We start from the raw sequence: 22,788 nt of genomic DNA on the forward strand, positions 1-22,788 counted from the left end.
AAAAACGAGGCAGACAAAATCCCTTCCCTAAAAACTGACGGGCATGATATTATCGTTGTGGTTCAATGGGTTAAAAGATAGCAGACACAGGAACACAAACTCAGCTTGTCTCTCTGCTTGCCTCTCTTGGAAGTATTCTGATTGATCTGATTTTCAATGCAAATTCAATCCCAAAACATTCCAATCCAAACAAATGTACTTTTGTTTCATGCATATTTATCACACTTTTAAACTCCAGCAACTGTGACAAAGATGAATAACACGTGGGAGGATCATAGAGGCACTGCATCACATCCTGACCTTTAAGTCAGTTCTAAGTAATAAGAAAATGTCACCAACTGCCAAATACACTGTGCCCTCTCCAGAGTACAAGACCACGTCAATAGATGTTTGGAACTACTCGGCACTGAGGATTGAGCTAGGGTATTTACCCATGTGATGGAGTATTGCTTTGGCAATGTGTAAGCCTACATGCACGCACCGACAGGCCTGCTCACATACAGCACGGCACGCTGCTTTGCAAGACAGTTCCAGAGGAGATAGCTGTTGATTGGCAGATGTGGGGGAAAAAACGATAAGATTTTAAAATCTGCATAATCAACTCATTTTTCTGCTTCATCACAGTGTGCGTGGGGGAGCTTGTCTCCCAGGAGACTGGCACTAGAATAAAAATGGCTCGTTCTTCGATAATTTCTATTTCAAGGCTTTTCCTCAACACTCACAACAAGTGATCTGCACTCATCCACTCAGAAAAGCAGGGCAACAGCATCCCCGCCCCCCTCTTCCTGTGTGTGTGCTCCCATACACACAGACCACAGGCTCAACACGAAACAGTGTACAATGAGTAACCTAGATAACTTCTCTCTATTAGATCCACCAACGCCCTCTGTGAAACAGATACAGAAAATCCCTATGCATATTCCTCCAGCTGAACAACACCAACCAACAGCAACACTCCATAATCCCATTGTATATTCAGAGATCATTTTGTGACACAATAGCATCACTGAAAATAAAAACTATTGTGTGCCCAGCTGCTTTCAGTGAGCCCTCATCTGAAGGAGCCCTTTGCTACCATGGCAGATGGTACATGCTGCCCTCAGATTGGTACCACTTTTTTTATGCGGTTCAGTTTTTTTTACTTAAATGCACTTTGAATGTGATAAAAGTCTACTAAGAAACTTGTATCTCTTTTTTTCCAATTTGTTTTACCAATGGCCTAGAGTCTATTGAAATAAACACACAAATGAATCCACTTCAAAGACTCACCAGAACTACCGTTATCTGTCAACACAGCAGTTTGTCTTCTCCGTCTGGCTGATGCCTCCTTGTCCTTGTCTCCTTGTCCACATGTCTTCCATTACTACATTATGTTATTCACAATGGTTCAGTTTATTGTACAACACCGCAAATATAACTGCAATCTATGGAACACAAAATGAGTCGTATAGTGAATATATCACCCGTGAGTCATTTAATAGAAAACCATCAGCTAAATGGCCATTCTACTGAACAATCTCTGGGAATGAACATGTGGTTAAGTGGATCCATTTAGAATGGAGCAAGCCATCAAAACACCATTTATCTACAGTATTAAAAGTCCAATTACATTTCAAGGGGTTTCAAGTTGATCACAAGTTAACCAAATAGATTTTCAACCAGAACAGCATCTGGGAATACTCTTATTTTGAGGAAAACGGTTAGGACATAGGGATGTGTTTGTCCCCAAAGATTTCATGACAATATTGTTTGTGAGAACACTGTAAATGTTTTACCACAGTGTGTCTTTGTGTGTTCAACATATATACTGTTGAGAATCCCCTTTTGTTCTATATAGAATCTACCTCACTCCCTAGAGGCTCCCAGGAGCCATGATGGTAAACTTGTGTTTCAAAGTGTTCTCACCTCCGCCACACACACACACACCTGTCTGCATCTGACAAACCTGCTCTCACAGATAGGAAGAACCAATTACTGGAGCTCTATTCTTACATCACACACACGCACACACACACACACACACACACACACACACACACACACACACACACACACACACACACACACACACACACACACACACACACACACACACACACACACATTTTTAAATGTCTGTAATGTATGTGTCGGACCCAAGTAAGACTAGCTGTCGCCAATGGCGTCAGCTAATGGGGAGCCTAATTGACAACTCAAAACACACACACACCTCTACAAATGCAAATATTGAGTATTCAGTCGAGTAGTTCAGAGTCATAGCATGAAGGCGTTTCTCTGAGTAGTTGTTCATGGCGTGTTGACAGCTTTACACAGAGAGTTGTGTTGATAGGCAATCTTAATGAGCGCCGAACATGTTTACAATTCATTACCGGATGCACTGCAACTACAGAGAGGGACTTGGGTAAAGCTGAAGTCATTAGTTCAGGTATAAATAGGTATTTGGCAGTCTACTGCATGTATTGAAATAAAACTCATTGAATAATTAAACAATCTTATAAACTGCCCTCTTAGTAGGATCACACACAATAAATTACAGCCTTTTTAAAATCCCAAATACGCGGGACAAAAAGGGATACACTCTCAAATGAAATACGTCTTTAATGTAATGCGGCTTCAAGTAATATAAAATATAACACTCTGCAGTCTGTCTCGTCACAGCGCGGCTTAAAGAGCGAAGACGTTATTGCACATCACATACAGATAGAATAACATTCACCTGGGAATGCATGTGGTTAATATTGTTACATCGCCATTTGTACCGTCCCATAAGAAATACGGGTGTCCAAGAAATGAAGCCATTCTCTACCTAGTACAATACAAAGGACTCCAAATACATAGTAAGAAAATAGGTTTGATCTTTAAAACAGTATATTACAACTCAATTGCAGAGGCAAGTGTGTCCGTCGTGTCACACAGTAGGTCCAGTGAACTGTTAGTCTCCTGTTCTAACAATCTTAGATCATTCCAATGAACACTCAATCTATGTTTACAGCACGTATACTTATCATGGTCTTTTCACTATGACAACATCTGTTGAGGTACCAAAACAGTATATCCCACAAATACATCTTTATTAAATATACAAATTAAGAGTGGACATTCATTATCAACCTAACTGACAGCAGAACATTTTACATAGGTTGTATATCTTGGTATTTCTTATCATCCCTACTACTTCAGTAACAGGGCCAGACCTTTTCTGTAAATTAGCAGCGTTGCCTACATAGATTAGCCTAATAGCATCTGAGCTATTCTGTTCCACTGCTAAGCTTCTACCTCTGTGTTTTAGTGATGTCATCTCATAAACAACATATGGTGCAAATGGCATACTGTTGCATTGTGGGACATCATTTGATTTTCATAAGAGTAAAGTAAAGTCATAGAGTCATTTTAATCAAATGTATTTCTGAAAATGTCTATAATTATTTTCTTTTCTTACCTGTGGCCTTTAAACTCATCAATAGCTACGAGGGAGAATGCAGGAGTTACAACGGCAGAGAGAAACCTTGGTCTGATAAAGAGGCTTTTAGCGAAGCGTCTCTTGGACTATGCAAACGGCCAGACGGTTATTGTTACAGTACTGTTCCCTCAGGGTCATGTGCTGTACAGTGACAAAGAAAAGCAGAGATCGGAAGAGGAGGAAGGGGCAGAGGAGGAGGAAGAGAAGAAGCAATAAAGGAGAAGAAGAAGAATTCCGGACCTCCTCATATTGGCACTAACTGTAGGTAGCTGATTAACACTTGAGGTGTTTCTTGCTGGTCATGTCATTCCAGATGCGGTGCATCTCCTCCGGGGAGATCTGGTGGACCGTTACGACCCGTCTGTAGCGGCATAGACTGTAGGCCATCTTCCAGTGGTTGAAGCCACTGTTCTGGAAGGGGTGTATGCCCAGCTTGCGAAGACACAGCCCCACGTACACATCCTCCAGGTGGAGCAGTCTGGTGTGCAGGGACGTCTTGTAGATGAGCTCGGCCACATCTGCCGAGAACACGTACCCAGTGCCCGAGCAGAAAGGCGGGTACTTAGCCTCAGGGTAAAGGTCTCTGGGCATGTACCACTTACTGCGCATGTCTCTGATCGGACCTCCGTTGATGACGTAGCCCGTGAAGTAGCGTCTCCGCGGCTTGGAGGTGGGCTTGAGGAGGTTGTAGACCAGGTTCTCCATGTTGACGAAGATGTCCGAGTCCGTCTTGAGGACGTACTGTGCCTTGGAGCAGAAGGTGGCCACCCAGCGCATGCCCATCAGGGTCTTGAGGGTGAGGTTGTGGTAGGAGTCTATGAAGTCCTCCACCACGACATCGTGGAAGATCTGGCTCTCCTGTTCCACCATCTGGTTGAGCACCGGGTCCGTGTTCCTCCCAAGCAGGAAGAGTGTGAGGACGCGAACGCCATCGCCGAACGTGCTCTCGTCGCCCCACGTCTCTCGAATCGCTTGACGTGCATCAAACTCCTTGTGGGTGGTGCTGATCAGGATGACTAAGAAAGGTGCCACCGTCTCACACTTCTTGGGCTCATTGATGACAAAGTCGAAGGAGTGTGGGTTGAGTGGCCGAGTCCGTATATTGTTGAAGGTCACGTTCTTGGTGAGCTTGGTCTTCTGGCGGATGGGGATGGACAGCTGGCCCACGTAAGAGGTGGAGGGACGGGACAGACTCAGGTACCAGAGAGCGCTAGCCCAGCAAACGACCGTCAACAAGTATAAGCAGCTGACCTTTGAAGGCATTTCTGTTTACTTGGTGTGTGTTAGGAGCATTGAGAACGTCGAGAAGGCGGAATCTCCATGGGTGGTCCTCCAGCTACTTCCAGCGGTGCAGCATGATGCTGCCTCCACGAGATGCTTGACATTAATTCAGTACCCTCGACTGCTTTAATACAGACTAGTGGTGGGATTCTGGTTGAAAAGGAGGGTTGTCGTTTTTCCTCAATGCAGCCATTGAACTATTCCATTCCATTAGGGGTGTTCCCTTGCATTCTTCTCGCCAGCACTTGATTCTAAACAGAAACAGATAAAAAACAATTTAGTCAAGCCTTAACAAGAAGGTTTCAGAACTCTTTGGCAAAATTAGAGTATTCACTTGCGTGGAGTTATGAGGAGGGTTAGTATGATCTTAGAAAAACATACAGAAAGATCCTCTTTGTTTGTTTCCTATAATGACAAATAACAGATGACTCAACATGTGAGACGATCTCTATAGCTTTAGGTGAGTGAATACTCTTCCAAGCCGTCCTCTGGCGGTATGTTTCTGTCCGGCTTTTTCTTCTTCTTTAGTTCTGGCTACTTTGTGTTTACAAACACTTTGTGTTTACAAACACGCTTGTCCTTCCCTCGCTGCATACGCCGTGTTAAATCAGCAATATCACTCTTACTCTCTGAAAAGTCTCCTCAAGAAGAAACACTCCCGAAGGAAATGCTCTGGGTCCTCTCTTTCACTCTCTCTCGCTCTTCTTCCCTCTTTCCTTCTCTCTTTATATCTCTCTCTTCCCTTGCCTCTCTCTCTCTCTTTCTTGCTCTTCTCTCTCTCTCTCTCTCTCCTCTTTCTCTCTCAATGACACATTGATCTTGGCATGATGGGAAATATTGTTCATTAATGAGCTCTTCCTCACTTGGTGGAATAGGTACTGTAGCATCCAGAGAACTAATGCCACAATGCTCTGGCGCCATTATTATGAGTTGTATGGATATATATCTCATTGGTATATACGTATGCACACACACTGCTTTTTAGAATGGTTTATGACGGAGCAAAATGAATCACAAAATAACTATTGTTTCGCTTTGATGATGAAAGACATGATTAAAGACAGTCAGCTCTGATAAAAAGCCCACCATGCTCAGTGAGTGTTTCCATCACAGACAGCAACAGAATTGGTCCTGGATCAAAGTGAAGAGTGCATTTTTCCATCATTACAGTAACAAGAAGTGAGAGGCACTCTACTGGGTTTTACTCAGGGAACATGCACCTGTTGCTACCAGCAGTGAGACTACTGATTGTGGTCTGGAATAAGAAAAAGTGTGTCTTTATAGGTGTGTTGATGAAAAACAGTTTTACACCATGCGGAAATGTACAGGTAACTGCCAAAATAAAGGAAACACCAACATAAAGTGTCTTTATAGGGCGTTGGGCCACCATGAGCCAGAACAGCGTCTATGCACATTGGCATAGATTCTACAAATTGCAACAGGCTATGCTAGTGGTTCAGAAGTTTACACTAAGTTGACTGTGCCTTTAAACAGCTTGGAAAATTCCAGAAAATGATGTCATGGCTTCAGAAGTTTCTGATAGGCTAAGTGACATCATTTGAGTCAATTGGAGGTGTACCTGTGGATGTATTTCGAGGCCTACCTTCAAACTCAGTGCCTCTTTGCTTGACATCATGGGAAAATCAAAAGAAATCAGCCAAGACCTCAGAAGAAATTTGTAGACCTCCACAAGTCTGGTTCATCCTTGGGAACAATTTCTAAACGCCTGAAGGTACCACGTTCATATGTACAAACAATAGTATGCAAGTATAAACACCATGGGACCATGCAGCTGTCATATCGCTCAGGAAGGAGACGCATTCTGTCTCCAAGAGATTAACATACTTTGGTGTGAAATGTGCAAATCAATCCCAGAACAACAGCAAAGGACCTTGTGAAGATGCTGGAGGAAACAGGTACAAAGTATCTATATCCACAGTAAAACGAGTCCTATATCGACATAACCTGAAAGGCCACTCAGCAAGGAAGAAGCCACTGCTCCAAAACCGCCATAAAAAGGCAGACTACGGTTTGCAACTGCACATGGGAAGATGAAAGTTTGTACATTTTGGAGAAATGTCCTCTGGTCTGATGAAACAAAAATAGAAAAGTTTGGCTAGAATGGCCATCTTTATGTTTGGAGGAAAAAGGGGGAGGCTTGCAAGCCGAAGAACACCATTCCAACCATGAAGCACGGGAGTTGCAGCATCATGTTGTGGGGGTGCTTTGCTGCAGGAGGGACTGGTGCACTTCACAAAATAGATGGCATCATGTGGGAGGAAAATTATGAGGATATATTGAAGCAACATCAGTCAGGAAGTTAAAGCTTGGTCCCAAATGGGTCTTTAAAATGGACAATGTCACCAGGCATACTTCCAAAGTTGTGGCAAAATGGCTTAAGGACAACAAAGTCAAGGTATTGGAGGGGCCATCACAAAGCCCTGACCTCAATCCTATATAACATTTGTGGACAGAAATGAAAAAGCGTGTTCGAGCAAGGAGGCCTACCCACCTGAATCAGTTACACCAGCTCTGTCAGGAGGAATGAGGTAAAATTCACCCAACTTATTGTGTGAAGCTTGTGGAAGGCCACCCTAAACGTTTGACCCAAGTTAAACAATTCAAAGGCAATGCTATGAAATACTAATTGAGTGTATGTATACATCTGACCCACTGAGAATGTGATGAAAGAAATAAAAGCTGAAATAAATAATTCTCTACTATTATTCTGACATTTCACATTCTTAAAATAAAGTGGTCATCCTAACTGACCTAAGCCATGGAATTTTTACTAGGATTAAATTTCAAGTAATTGTGAATAACTGAGTTTGAATGAATTTGGCTAAGGTGTATGTTCTGATTTCAACTGTAGCTCAGATTTGCAAAAAAAAATCCCTGTCTTGAAATTTGTGGAGTGGTTGAAAAATGAGCTTTAATGACTCCAACCTAAGTGTATGTAAACCTCCGACTTCAATTGTATATATTGGTCATGACTCCCGAGTGGCGATCTAATGCACTGCATCTCGGTGCAAGATGCTTTACTACAGTCCTTGGTTCGAATTCAGGCTGTAACACATCCGACCGTGATTGGGAGTGCCATTGGGCGGGGCACAAATGGCCCTGCGCCATCCGGGTTTGGCCGGGGTAGGCCTTCATTGTAAATAAGAATTGGTTCTGACCTGACTTGCCTAGTTAAATAAAGGTTCAATTTAAAAAACAACTGGCTGCAACCGCAGCACAATCAATAGCAGGTGAACAGCGGCTGGTGCTGAAAATATAGCTGACTTGTTATGCAAGTGTTGCACACCAACAGATGGAAAAAACCTACACCAGTCGAGCAATTCATTTCAACAAAAAAATGAATTTTAATTTGACTTTACAAACAACAAGAGGGCTTAATTGGAGTCTATTTCTTCGGAGCCCAGACCTATATAAACTAACTTAACTGGCTGAGGTAGGCTATGAGCCTTGACAGCCTAATAGAAGTAGGATTTTAATTAGGCCTACTTACAATTGCAACTGGTCAAAAATGTAGCATCCTACATAAAATAATAATTTAAAGAAGAAAAGTCTGCACATTCGAACTAAAACAATGTAACTAATAATTAAAAGTAAATCCCAAACTCTAAAAGTAATTGGAAAGGTAGATACAAATGATGTGCGGAATTGTGGTTACAATAAAGAATGTAGCACGTCATGCAAATGTTTCCTATTAGCAGGACAATATACTTTTTACAGCCCGGCTACTGTTGTGAAAATCCCTCAACTTGCATTGTATTCAATGCTAGAGTACTCTAAAGTGTTACATTTCTAACTCAAAACAGCAGTACAGCATTTCTTCATCAACATCTTTATGCTTTCGTTAATACAATAAAATAACAAGAAAAAAGACATTCAAACGCAGATATTTATATTAAATACATTTGATCTTCCCCCCAGCTCCAGGACCACAGGTAAAACCTTGCTAAGATGATCAATGTATTTGTTCCATTGTTGTATCGTCAATTTCTCTCGCCAAAACATCTCGATGGTCTTGACCAGTTCATCTTTGCCTGTCGGCTTGGCAGAGATACGGATTCATGTTTTCAGTTGATGCCTAACAAGTTCGATCGGGTTGAAATCAGGAGACCTACATGTAGAGATGAAAAAATATATATTTTGAGATATACTGTAGGTCTACCGAAGGTATTTTTATTTAACCTTTATTTTACTACATAAAAGTCTACTTACTCTGTTGGCGTTCTGACCCAGTTTATGCCCTCATTTGCAATGCAAACCCGGGCGGCAGTGTGTTTTGGGTCATTGTCTGCATTTGGAGAAGAAAACAAGACATTTAGCCTAACAGCCAACATTTAGGTACAATACTAAAAATATAAACGTAAATCGGCCTAAACGTAACCTAATATTCTATAATCCTACCTTGATAGAAATGATGTGTACCCAGAAATACCTCTCTGACCTAGAGTCCAGCATATCTCTTGATGTTTTCTTCCTGAAAGAAATCTCGAGCCATGATACCTGAAAAAGGAGGCAAGAGTGAATTATAGTGGAACACATAACAGTCTGTGAGGTGTAGGCTACAATATTTTATGTACCTTCTGCTTTATAAATAGCCAAACTTACCATCAAAAATCAAATATGGGCCTGGTCCCTGGCAAGAAATTGCCCCCCAAACATGGAGTTTGAGGGGATGCTTGGTACTCGGCTTACTTGATCTTCTTCCTTTTTTTCTGTAGCAATTTTGAGCCAATTGCTCAAGGGCCACGGTTGATTCGTCTGTGAAGATGACGTTATTGAATGTCTCGCCAGCTTTGATCCATGCCTGGGCCTGCAGGACACAAAGTTCTTTATTTGTCAGACAAATCATTGTGTCGAAACTACAGAACAGTACAAAACAAGCAAACACACATGGTTAGTGTTCTGGTAATTAAAACAAATAATATATATATATACAGTGGGGAGAACAAGTATTTGATACACTGCCGATTTTGCAGGTTTTCCTACTTACAAAGCATGTAGAGGTCTGTAATTTTTATCATAGGTACACTTCAACTGTGAGAGAAGGAATCTAAAAAAAATCCAGAAAATCACATTGCATGATTTTTAAGTAATTCATTTGCATTTTATTGCATGACATAAGTATTTGATCACCTACCAACCAGTAAGAATTCCATCTCTCACAGACCTGTTAGTTTTTCTTTAAGAAGCCCTCCTGTTCTCCACTCATTACCTGTATTAACTGCACCTGTTTGAACATAAAAGAAACCTGTCCACACACGCAATCAAACAGACTCCAACCTCTCCACAATGGCCAAGAGAGAGCTGTGTAAGGACATCAGGGATACAATTGTAGACCTGCACAAGGCTGGGATGGGCTACAGGACAATAGGCAAGCAGCTTGGTGAGAAGGCAACAACCGTTGGCGCAATTATTAGAAAATGGAAGAAGTTCAAGATGACGGTCAATCACCCTCGGTTTGGGGCTCCATGCAATATCTCACCTTGTGGGGTATCAAATCAATCATGAGGAAGGTGAGGGATCAGCCCAGAACTACACGGCAGGACCTGGTCAATGACCTGAAGAGAGCTGGGACCACAGTCTCAAAGAAAACCATTAGTAACACACTACGTCGTCATGGATTAAAATCCTGCAGTGCACGCAAGGTCCCCCTGCTCAAGCCAGCACATGTCCAGGCCCATCTGAAGTTTGCCAATGGCCATCTGGATGATCCAGAGGAGGAATTGGAGAAGGTCATGTGGTCTGATGAGACAAAAATATACCTTTTTGGTCTAAACTCCACTCGCCGTGTTTGGAGGAAGAAGAAGGATGAGTACAACCCCAAGAACACCATCCCAACCGTGAAGCATGGAGGTGGAAACATCATTCTTTGGGGATGCTTTTCTGCAAAGGGGACAGGACGACTGCACCGTATTGAGGGAAGGATGGATGGGGCCATGTATCGAGAGATCTTGGCCAACAATCTCCTTCCCTCAGTAAGAGCATTGAAGATGGGTCGTGGCTGGGTCTTCCAGCATGACAATGACCCAAAACACACAGCCATGGCAACTAAGGAGTGGCTCCGTAAGAAGCATCTCAAGGTCCTGGAGTGGCATAGCCAGTCTCCAGACCTGAACCCAATAGAACATCTTTGGAGGGAGCTGAAAGTCCGTATTGCCCAGCGACAGCCCCGAAACCTGAAGGATCTGGAGAAGGTCTGTATGGAGGAGTGGGCCAAAATCGCTGCTGCAGTGTGTGCAAACCTGGTCAAGAACTACAGGAAACGTATGATCTCTGTAATTGCAAACAAAGGTTTCTGTACCAAATATTAAGTTCTGCTTTTCTTATGTATCAAATACTTAATGTCATGCAATAAAATGCAAATTAGTGATTTTCTGAATTTTTGTTTTAGATTCTGTCTCTCACAGTTGAAGTGTGCCTATGATAAAAATTACAGACATATATTGTAAGTAGGAAAACCTGCAAAATCGGAGGTGTATCAAATACTTGTTCTCCCCACTGTATATATAAAACATTTCTTACCGAGCCTTTCCATAAGTCCACACAAGTTTCTTCGACTGTCTTCTGACTGTAATTAGAGTGATGTTGATGTTGTGCCGTGATGCTAGTAGATTACAGATTGCCTTTGCCAATCGCTCATCATCTTCATGAATATAAGCAAGTGATGTCTGCTAAATAATCAATTTAGGTTTCTCCAGAAATAATTCTAAATAACAAACAGGCTTTATTTACAAATTAGTGAGAATGTCTCACCCCATGCTCAAGAATTGCCTTTTCCCCGCTAACACTAGGTTAAATGAAAACGAAATCTCCAAAATATTGTTACTTTTTAAACAAAGCGATTATTATTATAATAAATTCATTTAGAATTATATAAAAAAAACGTAGATATTCTCAGATATTCTCACAATCCTAACGGAAAATGCCCCTTAGATATTAATGTAGAGTCCTCCAATCCTCTGAATGTAATTATTGGCAGAGAGTCAAGTCATTGAAAAAAATATTTTTCGATATACTGTAGGCCTACCATAGGCAAAATGAGTCTCACTAGTGTTTAGTAACGTGCTGTTAAAAATGGTGTAGGTCTTATTTATCTAAAGAGCATATAAAAGTTAGAAGCAAAAGCCTACAACTATTTTAGCACCGTCTTGATAAATCTATGAGATTTTTATTTTCACTTAATCTCAGTTTGGGTATTGGTTAGACAAAAACTAGAAAATTAGGGTGCAGAAATGTTATGCTCTTAGTGTAACCTTTATTTAACTAGGAAAATCAGTTAAGAATAAATTATTATTTACAAGGCCAGCCTAGTCCTTCCTCATGCCCTGCTGGGATTCTTTAGCTAAATAACCCAGTACTGTACTGCCGTCCGTCACGTTGTACAGCGCCATAATTTCGGTTCCAGCAAGTACCAGTCAAACGTTTGGACACACCTACTCATTCCAGGATTTTTCTATATTTTTACTATTTTCTACCTTGTAGAATAATAGTGAAGACATCACAACTATGAAATAACACTTGGAACCAGTTAAGAACAAATTCTAATTCAGAAGGACAGCCTACTCCTTTCTCCCCAATGGGGATTTGAACCCCGGTCTCCCGCGTGCCCCACATTCTCTAGTACAGACAGGGCCTGCTCTCCCTTATGTAAGGAAACAAGCACTTTCCCATGTTTACTACAGTATGTATTGTAGACTGAACAGTAGCCTAATAAACAAACAAACAAACACATTTCGTTCATAAAATAATTATACAAAAATGCAGATGTTGATTTAGTTATGGATCCATAACGAATTTCTACGGGAATAAATTTCACTGATTTACAGAAATATTGGAACAAAGTTGTTTAATGAAGGCAAATAATTTAGAATCCTCCAATCCTGTAGCCTACTCCCGACCGTCATGTTGTACAACGCCATATTTTCCATTCCATCCTAACGGAAACCCTGAGGGTTTCGTTTTTCTCTGAATAGAAACACCATAATATTAATCAAATTAATTAAGCCAAATTGATTTCTTAAAATCATTCCCATATACTATATTATTACAAAAAAAGGTTTTGAATTCTCTGGTAATGCCAATACGGAATCCTATCAAATGCTTCTGAAAGATGCCCTCTGGTGGTCAAACTAGCAATAACTTGCAGTAACAGAAAAAATGGCTGAAAATTAAACGACGTGCCACAGAATGCTGCGGCAGTGTAACACAACTTTTAAAGGATGAACCACTGTATGTGTCCCTTTTATTTGTCACAAAGATAATCCTTTGGATAACGCAATATGACATCTGTGCATCAACATAGGTGAACATTTATATTACTGTATCCAAAGGATTATCTTTCTGACAAATAAAATGTTCAGAGGTTCAGAGGGCTGAAGTCCATGTCTTTTGGAAATGAACATAGTTTTGGCATAGTTGAATGCTGTGTTGCGTGATCAAAGGAAAGTCCTGTGGATATCCCACAAATGTCATTTTGAGTGAAATGCTCAAAATGGTGAGATGCTCTCATGATTTCTTTGGATTAGCTTGACATCACAGTTCTGGAGTTGTGGTCCTGCCTTATCTGTCACACTTTGAGAGTGGACACTATTACATCTATTCATATTCTTTACCCCATCTCTTTCAGTGGCAGAATGATCTATTCTTTGTCCTCACATTTTCTGTCCTCCCATCACTTTTCACTGGGAGTTCAATCCATCTCATCATGTTTCCCTACCTCTCTCCCCTCTTCTCAATCATTCCTCCTCCATCTCTGTTTATCACTCTCTCCCTCTCTCTTTCCACATTGTTCGCCATCATTTCTCCTGCATCCCTTTCTCTCCCCTCATTCTCCATCATTGTTCTCTTTCTATCACTCACCCTCGCACTCCTTTTTCTCAGTGATACTGTTGATCCCTCTCCCCATGCTCTGCTGGGTCTTAGACACCCACCGAAAACACACTGCCTTACTGGCAGCTTTTTTACGCCACCCACTATAAACCATTCAATCTCTATGGACACCTCTGGCTGCTTCCTCTCATATATCTCTCCATTCCCCTCTCTCTTTTAGTCTAGCTCCGCTACTAAATCATCTGCCCTCCTTCATCCCGTTCACTCTATTATTTCAGTCTCTGAGCGAGAGAGCAATAGAGAGAGACATTTTGCTTGCTTTACATCAGTCATTTCCTTGGGATTGTACTGTACAATTCCTTTAATTATTCTCTCTTAGACTGATTATTTGTGCTAGAGATCACAGTGTCAGCTGATTCTGTTAAATGGTACAGGGAAAGTAGTACTAGAAACCTCAGCTCTTTTCATGACAGATGGACTTACTATTTCCTAACCATCTTAAATAAGCATGCCCCTTTCAAAAGATGTAGAACTAAGAACAGATATAGCCCTTGGTTCACTCCAGACCTGACTGCCCTTGAACAGCACAAAACCATCCTGTGGCGGACTGCAATAGCATCGAATAGTTCCCGCGATATGCAACTATTCAGGGAAGTCAGGAACCAATACACACAGTCAGTCAGGAAAGCAAAGGCTAGCTTTTCCAAACAGAAATTAGCATCCTTTAGCTCTAACTCCAAAAAGTTTTGGGACACTGTAAAGTCCATGGAGAACAAGAACACCTCCTCCCATCTGCCCACTGCACTGAGTGTAGGCAACACGGTCACCACCGATAAATCCATGATAATCAAAATGTTCAATAATAATTTCTCTACGGCTGGCCATGCTTTCCTCCTGGCTACCCCAACCCCGGCCAACAGCTCCACACCCCCCGCAGCTACTTGGCCGAGCCTCCCCAGCTTCTCCTTCACCCAAATCCAGATCGCAGATGTTCTGAAAGAGCTGCAAAACCTGGACCCATACAAATCAGCTGGGCTAGACAATCTGGACCCTCTCTTTCTAAAATTATCCGCCGCCACTGTTGCAACCCCTATTACCAGTTTGTTCAACCTCTCTTTCGTTTTGTCCGAGATCCCTAAAGATTGGAAAGCTGCTGCGGTCATCTCCCTCTTCAAAGGGGGTGACACTCTAGACCCAAACTGTTATAGACCTATATCCATCCTGCCCTGCCTATATAAAGTCTTTGAAAGCCAAGTTAATCAACAGATCACTGACTATTTCGAATCCCATCATACCTTCTCCTCTGTGCAATCCGTTTTCCGAGCTGGTCATGGGTGCACCTCAGCTACGCTCAAGGTACTAAACGATATCATAACCGCCATCAATAAAAGACAGTACTGTGCAGCCGTCTTCATCGTCCTGGCCAAAGCTTTCGACTCTGCCAATCACCGCATTCTTATCGGCAGACTAAATAGCCTAAGCTTCTCAAATGACAGCCTCGCCTGGTTCACCAACTACTTCGCAGACAGAGTTCAGTGTGTCAAATCGGAGGGCCTATTGTCCGGACCTCTGGCAGTCTTTATGGGGGTACCACAGGGTTCAATTCTGGGGCAGACTCTTTTCTCTGTATATATCAACGATGTCGCTCTTGCTTCTGGTGATTCCCTGATCCACCTCTACGCAGACAACACCATTCTGTATACATCTGGCCCTTCTTTGGACACTGTGTTAACTAACCTCCAAACGAGCTTCAATGCCATACAACACTCCTTCCGTAGCTTCCAACTGCTCTTAAACGCTAGCAAAACAAAATGCATGCTTTTCAACTGTTCGCTGCCCGCACCCGCTCGCCCGACTTGCATCACTACTCTGGACGGTTCTGACCTAGAATACGTGGACAACTAAAAATACCTAGGTGTCCGGCTAGACTGTAAACTCTCCTTCCAGACTCATATCCAACATCTCCAATCCAAAATCAAATCTAGAATCGGCTTTCTATTTCACAACAAAGCCTCCTTCACTCACGTCGCCAAACTTACCCTAGTAAAACTGACTATCCTACCGATCCACGATGTCGTCTACAAAATAGCTTCCAAAACTCTACTCAGCAAATTGGATGTAGTCTATCACAGTGCCATCCGTTTTGTTACCAAAGCGCCTTATACCACCCACCACTGCGACCTGTATGCTCTAGTCGGCTGGCCCTTGCTACATATTCGTCGCCAGACCCACTGGCTCCAGGTCATCTATAAGTCTATGCTAGGTAAAGCTCCGCCTTATCTCAGCTCACTGGTCACGATAACAACACCCACAGCTAACCGATCGCTGCAGCTGTACATAGTCCATCTGTAAATAGCCCACCCAATCTACCTACCTCATCCCCATATTGTTTTTATTTACTTTTGTGCTTTTTTGCACACCAGTATCACTACTTACACACCATCATCTGCTCATCTATCACTCCAGTGTTAATCTGCTAAATTGTAATTACTTTGCTACTATGGCCTATTTATTGCCTTACCTCCTAATGCCATTTGCACACACTGTATATAGACTTAATTTTTTTTCTATTGTGTTATTGACTGTACACTTGTTTATTCCATGTGTTACTCCGTGTTGTTGTTCCTTTATCTTGTCCAGGTCGCAGTTGTAAATGAGAACTTGTTCTCAACTAGCTTACCTGGTTAAATAAATGTGAAATAATAAAAAATAAAAAAAGTATTCATTCCCCCCTCATGTTGAAGTAGGTTCTTTTTTTAGAGAGAACACTTTGACCTGCAAACGCTAATTGAATGAACAGGATATCAACAGGATATAATTTCAGTATCATATTCATGTTTTCTCCCTGATCCTGGGATTGCCATAACGGAAGCGGAAAAGACAGGCTTTCAACAAAGCTCTGTTTAACTTTCTCTCAACATTCAATTAAAGAATAATAATTTTAACCGAAAATTAAAAATATTATTTTTTTCCTTACACTCAATAAAACTTAGTTAATCTTTTTAGAAATATGTAACTTTCACACATTAACAAGTCCAATAAAGCAAATGAAAGATAAACATGTTGTTAATCTACCCATCGTGTCCGATTTCAAAAATGCTTTACAGCGAAAGCACAACATATGATTATGTTAGGTCATAGCCAAGTTGAAAAAACACAATTTTCCCAGGCAAAGATAGGAGTCACAAAAAGCAGAAATATAGATACAATTAATCACTAACCTTTGATGATCTTCAGATGACACTCATAGGACATCATGTTACACAATACATGTATGTTTTGTTTCGATAATGTGCATATTTATATCCAAAAATCTCAGTTTACACTGGCGCCTTACGTGCAGTAATGTTTTGATTCCAAAACATCCAGTGATTTTGCAGAAATACTCATAATAAACATTGATATAAGATACAAGTGTTATTCACAGAATGAAAGATAGACTTCTCCTTAATGCAACCGCTGTTTCAGATTTTTTTTTAACTTGACGTAAAAAGCATAATCTGAGAACGGCGCTCAGAACCCAAAACAGCCACAGGAATATCCGCCATTTTGGAGTCAACAAAGTTAGAAACAACACCATAAATATTCACTTACCTTTGATGATCTTCATCAGAAGGCACTCCCAGGAATCCCAGTTCGACAATAAATGACTGCTTTGTTCCATAAAGTTCCATAATTTATGTCCATTAGCCACTTGTTGTTAGCGTGTTCAGCCCAGTAATCCATCTTCATGAGGCGCAGGCACTTCATCCAGACAAAAACTTGAAAAGTTCTGTTACAGTTCTTTAGAAACATGTCAAACGATGTATGGAATCAATCCTCATTCAAGTTTCTAAAGACGGTTGACATCTAGTGGAAGCTGTAGGAAGTGCAACTTTATCCATATCTCAATGTGTATTCGGTAGGCCAAGCTTTGAATAACTACAAACCTCAAATGTCCCACTTCCTGGTTTGATTTTTCTCAGGTTTTCGCCTGCCATATTAGTTCTGTTATACTCACAGACATCATTCAAACAGTTTTAGAAACTGCAGAGTGTTTTCTATCCAATACTAATAATACTATGCATATATTAAGATATATCCTGAGTAGGAGGCAGTTCACTCTTTTCATCCAAAAGTGAAAATTCTGCCCCCTATCCCAAAAAGGTTAAACTTTTTCCCTTCACTCAATGAAGCGTTGTAGAGCTTAATTCACAAATTAAGTGTTTGGTGTAAATAACAATAGAAGCCTATTAACATCAAGCAACAGCAGTCTTTGACTGATGTGAGCTATTGTATTGGTTGTCATGACAGCAGGAAGCAGACAGTAAAGCCTTGTGTATAGAGAGAGAGAGAGAGAGAGAGAGAGAGAGGGAGAGAGAGAGAGAGAGAGAGAGAGAGAGAGAGAGAGAGATAGAGAGAGAGAGAGAGAGAGACTGTCGTCCCACCACACCGCAGCCCTGTCACCGCCCCTGACTGACAACTGGCAGACAACAATGCACTCTGGGTAATTGAAAGGAAGAACTGTCTTCACACTGGACTGGGTGGGGGCTGGAGAGATGGGGGAGAAAATGCATCTGGCTGGATTAGCCCATTCAGCTCTAAATCCCCACAAACATCCTCCTCTCGTTGATCACCCTCTCATTGATCTACTGCTTTGGCCTGACGCCTAACACTCCTCTCCTTAGTGTGTGCGTTTTTGTGTGGTTCATTTGTGTGTGCGTGTGATAATACACAACCACTCTGTGTTGATGAAGGCTGGAGCCAGTTAAAGGTATTTTCCTCCCAGAGAGAGTATAATATACTGACTCTGATGCGCCACAACATTAGGCCAGCCTGATGGCTACTCACTTCTGAGGGCCTCTCATTTTGTCCTCACACCTAATTAACTGAAGTTGTTAACTGACGTCGTTATTTAAGCGGAAAATGTCCTTGGCTAGAAGGGTGTGATTAGGGACGCACAATTCAAAAACAAGTGTTCAGGTAGAGGCTATTGTTGAGTAGACTGAGAAAACGGAGTGCTTCAGAGATGGACTTCAGCTCATAAGATGAGAGGAACATGCTGCTTTATAATAAATCATACATCACATCTATGGGCACATCCATCAAATGCCATACCAAAGGCAGACGTCTCACACTGCCCTGTCTAATTTAAGGATCTGTCTCGAGATAAAAGGCGGAAAGGGAGAAAAATACATAACTACCCCCTACAGATCTGATGCCTACCATCTCTTCATGAAAGAACCTCCTATCGCCCTGTGATTATCAGGTGTAACTATATCTGAAAGCAGGGAAAGAACTGTAACATAGAACTGTAATATAGAACTGTAATATCATTCAATCAAATCAAGGAGTGCGAAAGGCAGGTTTAAGACTTAAATGGAAATCCCCCTACATCCAAATAGAATATAGAGTATGCCGTTTCAGATATTGTCAGGTGCGTGAATGAGGACCCAAAAGCGAATTAACGTAAACAGAGCTTCTTTAATAACAAAACAAAACGTAGGCTCAGATGGACCGGCAGGTTCCGACAGGACAGGACAAGGTTGCAGCAAACATGACGATAGTCTGGTTCAGGCATGAACAACACAAACAAGAATCCGACAAGGACAGGAACAAAAACAGAGAGAGATATAGAGGACTAATCAGAGGGAAAAAGGGAACAGGTGGGAAAAGGGGTGACGAGGTAGTTAGGAGGAGACAAGGAACAGCTGGGGGAAAGCGGGGGAGAAAAGGTAACCTAATACGACCAGCAGAGGGAGACAGGGTGAAAGGAAAGGACAGAAAGACACAACATGACAATACATGACAGTACCCCCCCACTCACCGAGCGCCTCCTGGCGCACTCAAGGAGGAAACCTGGCGGCAACGGAGGAAATCCTCGATCAGCGCACGGTCCAGCACGTCCCGAGAGGGAACCCAACTCCTCTCCTCAGGACCGTACCCCTCCCAATCTACGAGGTACTGGTGACCACGGCCCCGAGGACGCATGTCCAAAATCCTGCGGACCCTGTAGATGGGTGCGCCCTCGACAAGGATGGGGGGGGGGGGAAGACGAGCGGGGGCGCGAAGAACGGGCTTGATACAGGAGACATGGAAGACCGGGTGGACGCGACGAAGGTATCGCGGAAGAAGAAGTCGAACTGCGACAGGATTAATGACCCGAGAAATACGGAACGGACCAATGAACCGCGGGGTCAACTTGCGAGAAGCCGTCTTAAGGGGAAGGTTCTGAGTGGAGAGCCAAACTCTCTGACCGCGACAATATCTAGGACTCTTAGTTCTACGCTTATTAGCAGCCCTCACAGTCTGCGTCCTATAACGGCAAAGTGCAGACCTGACCCTCTTCCAGGTGCGCTCGCAACGTTGGACAAAAGCCTGAGCGGAGGGGACGCTGGACTCGGCGAACTGAGATGAGAACAGCGGAGGCTGGTACCCGAGGCTACTCTGAAAAGGAGATAGCCCGGTCGCAGACGAAGGAAGCGAGTTGTGGGCGTATTCTGCCCAGGGAAGCTGTTCTGACCAAGACGCAGGGTTGCGAAAAGAAAGACTGCGTAAGATGCGACCAATAGTCTGATTGGCCCGTTCTGCTTGACCGTTAGACTGGGGGTGAAAGCCGGAAGAGAGACTGACGGAAGCCCCAATCAAACGGCAAAACTCCCTCCAAAATTGAGACGTGAATTGCGGACCTCTGTCCGAAACGACGTCTGACGGAAGGCCATGAATTCTGAAAACATTCTCGATGATGATTTGTGCCGTCTCTTTAGCAGAAGGAAGCTTAGCAAGGGGAATGAAATGAGCCGCCTTAGAGAACCTATCGACAACCGTAAGAATAACAGTCTTCCCCGCTGACGAAGGCAGTCCGGTGACAAAATCTAAGGCGATGTGAGACCACGGTCGAGAGGGAATGGGAAGCGGCCTGAGACGGCCGGCAGGAGGAGAGTTACCGGACTTAGTCTGCGCGCAGACCGAACAAGCAGCCACGAAACGACGCGTGTCATGCTCCCGGGTGGGCCACCAAAAACGCTGGCGAATGGAAGCAAGCGTACCCCGAACGCCAGGGTGGCCGGCTAACTTGGCAGAGTGAGCCCACTGAAGAACGGCCAGACGAGTAGGAACGGGAACGAAAAGAAGGTTCCTAGGACAAGCGCGCGGCGACGGAGTGTGAGTGAGCGCTTGCTTTACCTGCCTCTCAATTCCCCAGACAGTCAACCCGACAACACGCCCCTCAGGGAGAATCCCCTCGGGGTCAGTGGAGGCTACTGAAGAACTGAAGAGACGAGATAAAGCATCAGGCTTGGTGTTCTTAGAGCCCGGACGATAAGAAATCACGAACTCGAAACGAGCGAAAAACAGCGCCCAACGCGCCTGACGCGCATTAAGTCGTTTGGCAGAACGGATGTACTCAAGGTTCCTATGGTCAGTCCAAACGACAAAAGGAACGGTCGCCCCCTCCAACCACTGTCGCCATTCGCCTAGGGCTAACCGGATGGCGAGCAGTTCGCGGTTTCCCACATCATAGTTACGTTCCGACGGCGACAGGCGATGAGAAAAATACGCGCATGGGTGGACCTTGTCGTCAGAGAGGGAGCGCTGAGAAAGAATGGCTCCCACGCCCACCTCTGACGCGTCAACCTCGACAACGAACTGTCTAGAGACGTCAGGTGTAACAAGGATAGGAGCGGATGTAAAACGATTCTTGAGGAGATCAAAAGCTCCCTGGGCGGAAACGGACCACTTAAAGCACGTCTTGACAGAAGTAAGGGCTGTGAGAGGAGCTGCCACCTGACCGAAATTACGGATGAAACGACGATAGAAGTTCGCGAAGCCGAGAAAGCGCTGCAGCTCGATGCGTGACTTAGGGGCGGGCCAATCAATGACAGCTTGGACCTTAGCGGGATCCATCTTAATGCCTTCAGCGGAAATAACAGAACCGAGAAATGTGACGGTTTAAGACTTAAATGGAAATCCCCCTACATCCAAATAGAATATAGAGTATGCCGTTTCAGATATTGTCAGGTGCGTGAATGAGGACCCAAAAGCGAATTAACGTAAACAGAGCTTCTTTAATAACAAAACAAAACGTAGGCTCAGATGGACCGGCAGGTTCCGACAGGACAGGACAAGGTTGCAGCAAACATGACGATAGTCTGGTTCAGGCATGAACAACACAAACAAGAATCCGACAAGGACAGGAACAAAAACAGAGAGAGATATAGAGGACTAATCAGAGGGAAAAAGGGAACAGGTGGGAAAAGGGGTGACGAGGTAGTTAGGAGGAGACAAGGAACAGCTGGGGGAAAGCGGGGGAGAAAAGGTAACCTAATACGACCAGCAGAGGGAGACAGGGTGAAAGGAAAGGACAGAAAGACACAACATGACAATACATGACAGTACCCCCCCACTCACCGAGCGCCTCCTGGCGCACTCAAGGAGGAAACCTGGCGGCAACGGAGGAAATCCTCGATCAGCGCACGGTCCAGCACGTCCCGAGAGGGAACCCAACTCCTCTCCTCAGGACCGTACCCCTCCCAATCTACGAGGTACTGGTGACCACGGCCCCGAGGACGCATGTCCAAAATCCTGCGGACCCTGTAGATGGGTGCGCCCTCGACAAGGATGGGGGGGGGGGGGGAAGACGAGCGGGGGCGCGAAGAACGGGCTTGATACAGGAGACATGGAAGACCGGGTGGACGCGACGAAGGTATCGCGGAAGAAGAAGTCGAACTGCGACAGGATTAATGACCCGAGAAATACGGAACGGACCAATGAACCGCGGGGTCAACTTGCGAGAAGCCGTCTTAAGGGGAAGGTTCTGAGTGGAGAGCCAAACTCTCTGACCGCGACAATATCTAGGACTCTTAGTTCTACGCTTATTAGCAGCCCTCACAGTCTGCGTCCTATAACGGCAAAGTGCAGACCTGACCCTCTTCCAGGTGCGCTCGCAACGTTGGACAAAAGCCTGAGCGGAGGGGACGCTGGACTCGGCGAACTGAGATGAGAACAGCGGAGGCTGGTACCCGAGGCTACTCTGAAAAGGAGATAGCCCGGTCGCAGACGAAGGAAGCGAGTTGTGGGCGTATTCTGCCCAGGGAAGCTGTTCTGACCAAGACGCAGGGTTGCGAAAAGAAAGACTGCGTAAGATGCGACCAATAGTCTGATTGGCCCGTTCTGCTTGACCGTTAGACTGGGGGTGAAAGCCGGAAGAGAGACTGACGGAA

General features: G+C 43.7%; 1 protein-coding gene across 5 annotated transcripts in view; it reads right to left on the reverse strand.

The window, feature by feature from the left end:
* Window positions 1-1,450: 1,450 nt before the first annotated feature.
* The window catches only part of LOC110527416 (beta-1,3-galactosyltransferase 1-like), a 126,179-nt gene continuing 104,841 nt past the window's right edge, over window positions 1,451-22,788 (reverse strand). For 3 of the 5 annotated variants that reach the window (XM_021608675.2, XM_021608676.2, XM_021608677.2), the window contains one exon: window positions 1,451-4,992. In XM_021608675.2, coding sequence (XP_021464350.2) covers window positions 3,734-4,723 — 990 coding nt within the window. In that variant the 5' untranslated portion in view covers window positions 4,724-4,992 and the 3' untranslated portion in view covers window positions 1,451-3,733. Of the gene's footprint in view, window positions 4,993-8,008; window positions 8,871-8,971; window positions 9,048-9,160; window positions 9,260-9,364; window positions 9,570-22,788 lie in introns of those variants that run through there. The other 2 variants (XR_005052540.1, XR_005052541.1) reach the window with 2 other exon arrangements.

This window comes from Oncorhynchus mykiss, chromosome 7 (assembly GCF_013265735.2).
Source record: "Oncorhynchus mykiss isolate Arlee chromosome 7, USDA_OmykA_1.1, whole genome shotgun sequence".
NCBI classification, from domain to species: Eukaryota; Metazoa; Chordata; class Actinopteri; order Salmoniformes; family Salmonidae; genus Oncorhynchus; species Oncorhynchus mykiss.